The 6,018-nt window shown below is 35.1% G+C and overlaps 1 protein-coding gene across 1 annotated transcript; it reads left to right on the forward strand.

Moving 5' to 3' along the window:
- Positions 1-2,116: 2,116 nt before the first annotated feature.
- KCNE2 (potassium voltage-gated channel subfamily E regulatory subunit 2) lies at positions 2,117-2,485 on the forward strand (the record flags this gene model as incomplete). The annotated part of the gene is made up of 1 exon (XM_083363079.1): positions 2,117-2,485. The coding sequence occupies one exon, from the start codon at positions 2,117-2,119 to the stop codon at positions 2,483-2,485; it is 369 nt and encodes a 122-aa protein (XP_083219205.1).
- Positions 2,486-6,018: the final 3,533 nt, after the last annotated feature.

Below are 6,018 nucleotides of genomic sequence, written 5' to 3' on the forward strand. Positions count from 1 at the left end.
GCAGTACATCAGCAGCAAATCCATGTAATTTCTCTGTCCATCCATCCATCCATTCATCCATCAATAATCTTACAATCTTATTATAACCCTAATCCATTTTTTCTAAATTGGTAGGTATATCTGAATTTTAGGAAACATATGGACATACTCACAAAAAGGCTGCTATGTGCCATATCAGAAAAAGTCTGTTTATTAGAAAACTAACAGGGAAAGTTGATCTTCAGATTCCCTTTGGAACAATAAGAGTGCTGTATATTTTGCCCCTTCCTTACTTTTGTCTTTTTAATAGACAAATTACCTCATTTTTAAATAAAGCAATGTGCTATAACCACTAATAATTTTTATTTTCTTAGACTGCCTCCAGGGTCCATGTGGGATATAGTTATATCCTTGGAATTCAAAATATTGTGAAAGACTTACAGATCTGCACAATGCTAGCTTTATGTTTATTCATCTAAACTTTAAAATGTAAAAGTTAAAATGTAAGATATGTTTGTGCTGGAGACCTCTGTTATAGATTATTCTTTTTTGTGTTAACTTTATCATGACTGAATCTACTGTGAGTGAAATCACTTACATCCTATTTTATTTTTTCCTTTATGACTTAGGTTTATCCAAATACTTCAATGCATTTCTGTTTAGATTTTTAAAAAATCTTTGTTACAGTCATAGATCAGTGTAAGAAAAATAAAATATTAACCATTAGTAATTTTAAAAGCTAAAAATATAAAATACACCTAGCTTTAATTTTTTAAAGCTTACACACATAGCTTGAGTTTAGTTTTAGATGTTTTCATTTCAACAATAAGAAATGTATTGTTTCTAAAATATTAACATAAGATCTTTAAAGAACTTCTTTAAGAAAAATGTGAAGTTATTTGTCTTCTTATATGTAATATAAATTGATAACTTTATGACTCAAAGCACTCTTACGATATTTTTAAGTGTCCAGTCAGATATTCTAGCTATGTGCCACTTCTTGGTGTCCAGCAAAGGGCTGGAGATGTTGATCATCAATATGTTATTTTACTACAATAAAATTATAAGTTAAAATGTATTGGTATAATTCAATGATAGAATATATAAGTTTCATAAAGAACAAAGTTTCTTGGTGATACTTGATAAAGCCTTGGTGGAGCAGTGGGCTAATGCCTCCTTAAGTAACACCAGCTGCCTGCAATTATTGCAGGTTTGCATCCCACCAGGCTCAAGGTTGACTCAGCCTTCCATCCTTCCAAGGTAGGTAAAATGAGGACCCAGATTGTTGGGGGCAATTAAGCTGACTTTGTAATAATGCCGCTTGGGGTGTGTGTGAAAGCCCTAATAAGCAGGCATATACATAGAATGAAGGCTACTGCTAAGCTTGTAAGCCACCCTGAGTCTTCGGAGAAGGGCGGGATATAAATGGAATTAAAATAAAATAATAAAAAATAAAATAAATAAATAGATGAGTTATTCTTATACAGTAGCACACGTGAAAGATTCTAGCAATAATTGTTTTTCATTGTTAAAAAACAATAAAAAACCTATTGTTTATGCAGGAAAAATATATTGTAACAGCCTTGAAAAACTAATCCTTAAACCCTGTAACATTTCAAAGTCTTTTTTAATTTTCTAAAAATGTTAAACTTCATTTGGTTAATATGTTTACAAAAATGTTAATGTTGGCACTGCAATGAAGTTTTGCAAATGTAATAAATTAACTTCAAGGCCATTTTAATGTCAAGCCAGGTTCTCAGTGTTTGTTTTCCAATCATGAGCTGCACTGAGTCACGGTGATTCTGCTGCAGCTCTCTAAAAGGTCTGTTTCTGGGTACAAAAAAATATTTCTAATGATGGTTGAGCCATGGTATTCTGAATTTAAAATGCAAATATTTCAAGCATATCTTTTATTTCTGTTCAGAAAAGGTAGCTGCATATACAGGTTTTTCTGTATTTTCTAGCTTTGCTCAACATGCTACGCTGGGACTATATTTCCAAAAAAATTCAATAAGCATGATGTTTTATAGACAAATGCCATATATTCCTTTCTGAATAAAATTGTGAATTCTTATGAATTCTATCATATGGAGATGACTGACACACATTTTTGTTTTTAAGGTTAGTTAATTGAAATATGGCAGCATTGCAAAACTTCACCCAATCTCTGGAAGAGACTTTCAAGAAGATTTTCATTGACTATATGAACAATTGGCGTAGAAATACCACAATGGAACAAGATGCCCTGCAAGAAAAAGTTGATGCTGAAAATTTAGATTATGTAATTTTGTATCTTATGGTAATGATTGGCATCTTCTCTTTTATTATTGTAGCAATCTTAGTAAGCACAGTGAAATCAAAGAGACAAGAGCATTCCAATGACCCTTATCATCAGTACATTGTGGATGATTGGAGCGAAAAGCTAAAAAACCAGATTCTTTTCCAAGATGATCTTAAATCCATTGTCCATGAAAACTGTGGAGCAAAGGGCAAAGGTAGTCCATAATCACTAAGAACTGAATGAAGAAGTACTGAAGAATTGAGATGAGGGGTTAGTCCCCAATTTAGTGGCTTCAATATAGTGTGCTAAAACTTATATTCTATACATAACTATAGGATATCAGATTAAGTGAAATATTAAAGATTTAATATCTGCAGGCGGAGCACTAACAACTATGCATGCGCTCTAATCAAAGCAAAGATTTCTAGAAAATCTTCATCTGTTCAAGAAATTATAAAGTGGGTTAAATCAGGGAAGCTAGTTTACATTCTGAAATTCCAGAATTTGTACAGGATTGAGGGATTAAACTAAGATCCTTGAAGAAAATTATAACAAATTAAAAAAAAACACATTGACTGTTTCATTGAAGAAAATGGATGATTCCACCCAGACACCATGGTATTCTTTTTAGAGAGATTTTCAGCCTTTTCCACCACCACCACCACACTGTTTTTGTATTTGTGTGCTTCAACTACCCAGCCAATGGAAGAAGACAGAGGACCAAACCTCTTTTACCTCCAACACTGCCCTGCTTCATGAAGCTGTAACTGGATCCTTCCTGCTCAGTAAAACCCCTGGAATCTGCCACCCAGGAAGAGAAAAGAAAGCTGCAATAATTATCTCTGGGTCTGTAAACTAAAAGGTTGGCAGTTTGAGACCCAAGCAGAGCACGATGGGGTGTGCTCCTGTTCTTGCCCCCCATCTCCTAACAACCTAGCAGTTCAAAAGCTTACCAATGCGAGTAGATAAATAGTGGAACAATAACAGCATTCCATGTACCTCTGCTTATAATCATGCTGGTCACATGACTACAGAAATGTCTTTGGAGAAGCTGGCTCCCTCGGCTAGGGAACGAAGATGGGCATCACCCCTTACGAGTCAGAATCAACGGAGGAAACCTTTATCTTTACCTTACTGTTTTTATGAAATGGGTATCAGATGAATAACATGTGAAGATGAATCAACAGATTCCACCCTTTACTAAGGAACTTATTAATAGAATAACTGAAAGTTCTTTTTTTATATGTAACCTAAAATCACAGTTCTTTTATGACTGTATGGATATTCTATCATTTAGAATCCACTAACACTGTGAGTTGTAGTTGTCACATGATTCTTATCTGATACTTCAATTGTATAAAGGTTATCACTATATATAGTAGAGCTTTTCGTTTGGAAGCTTATCTTGCAGTTGTCTACACTTTGATTACAGTTGATTAATTACACTTTGCTTAATTAATACAATTTCTCAATTGAAAGAAAGAAAAAAAGAAGCAACTTGAATTCTACTTCTGGGGTGTGGCAGACAATATCAAACTGGAGTTCTGGAAACGTCTTTAGGATTTAATGACTGAGCAAACATTTTTTGAAGTGCTAATGTTCTGAATTTCCCCGAATTTAAATGTATGTACCTGAATTTAAATGTATATTTAGACTGTAAATGAATATGAATTTACATTCAGCCAGTAAATTAATTATTTTTTACCAAACTCCATAAGCCAACTTCAGTGACCTGATTGTGGGGAACCAAAACCTGGAAAAGTCTTTGCACTCCTGGAATTGCTAGTCTGGTACAAGGATGTATCATGCTCTAATAAGCACCATATATGATCCATATGAACAGTGCAAATGTTGACCACTACCAAGGCTTTTCTGTGATCCTCCCACTTTTGCATATGGGTAAATTAATGCAAAATGCAATTACTTTTAGAGAACTGAATATTTTCAGCATTTTCATTTTTTTTAAAAAAAGGTTGACAAGATAAAAATTACAACTATTAGAAAAGAAACAAATGAAATACAGCATAGTGAATAGGTTTCATACAACCTTTATGCTATAAAAATTATTATAAAATAATTTATGACATAATGCAAATGTCACAAAACATTTCCTCTGCTGATATATATATATTTTAAATTCCATTTACGGTATATCCATTTATATCCCGCCCTTCTCCAAAGACTCAGGGCGGCTTACAAGCTTAGCAGTAGCCTTCATTCTATGTATATGCCTGCTTATTAGGGCTTTCATACACACCCCCAAGCGGCATTATTACAAAGTCAGCTTAATTGCCCCCAACAATCTGGGTCCTCATTTTACCTACCTTGGAAGGATGGAAGGCTGAGTCAACCTTGAGCCTGGTGGGATGCGAACCTGCACTAATTGCAGGCAGCTGGTGCTAAAAAGTTCAACAGATCATTTTCTCATTGTATCCTAACTTTCCCATTGAAGGCAGTACATTAGAAATTTTGTCACTGCTGAAAATACTAAGGAATCTAGTAAGGAAATATCTCTGAAATGGTGACCCAAGGAGCCATGGATTGTCTAGTTGTAAACTAAACCCCTCTGCAGTAAAGTCCTCTCTTCATCTCATATTCACCATGTTCCTATTCCAACAATTCTCAGTAAGATAACCATTTTTTACTTACTGTTTCTTTCCTGTAAAATACTTCATGTGTTGAGACCCATAAAGACAATTTAGGCACAATTTGGATTTAGATCTATTCCCAATATGGCACTTCTGATAGAATGATTCTTAAAATCTACTTTTACCTTAACTGTATTGTGCCATAAGAACATGGTACAATGTTTTTTTTACAACCTCAGATCATGCCTATCTGATTTTAAAATTCTTTTTTTTTAGCAAAACCCGTGTTATTTTTTTAAAATTTATCAAATAAATAATGCGTATCTGTGTACAGATTCAACACAGTATCCTTAGAGAATATCACGGCCATCTTGTCAGGTGATTTGTTAGCATATTCAGCTTAACAGAAGCTCATTCAGCAATGAAGATGATAATAAAAACAAATGTTAGGTGATGAAAGGTCTCTGAATGAGTCATGCCAAACACTAAAAACTTTGTTGCTGAAATAAGTGATTTAGCAACCCATGTCTCAATAAAAAGAGTTTCACGCTGCCCTGTTTCATAATTTAGCAGCCCAGCGTTTCCAAAGCACCCGAAGGCCAGATAAGGAACAATGGATGGAAACTGATCGAGGAGAGAAGCAACCTGGAATTAAGGAGAAACTTCCTAACAGTGAGGACAATTAACCAATAAAACAGCTTGCCTTCAGAAGTTGTGGGTGCTTCATCACTGGAGGCTTTCAGGAAGAGACTGGGAAGCCACTTGACAGAAATGATACTATAGGGCAAAGGTAGGCAACCTCGGCTCTTTTATGACTCATGGACTTCAACTCCCAGAATTCCTGAATTCTGGGAGTTGAAGTCCATGAGTCATAAAAGAGCCGAGGTTGCCTACCCCTGCTAGAGGGTCTCCTGCTTGAGTAGGGAGTTGGACTAGATGATCTACAAAGTCCCTTCCAACTGTGTTATTCTGTTCTGTTACTCTGTTAAGAGAGAAGTAGAGAACGTGCTTCTACCTTCAATACCGGTGGTAGTAAAAGGGGGAGTCTTTTCTTTTATCATGATTCGAATAGTAAATCTCATTCCCCTCGTAGTAGTAGTATCGAAAGGGTTAAACGCTACGGTTCCCCCCCCCTTTGCTGACGTATTGGACGCCGTAACAACAAGGGTT

The sequence above is a fragment of the Vipera ursinii genome, assembly GCF_947247035.1.
Source record: "Vipera ursinii genome assembly, chromosome: 4".
NCBI lineage: Eukaryota > Metazoa > Chordata > Lepidosauria > Squamata > Viperidae > Vipera > Vipera ursinii.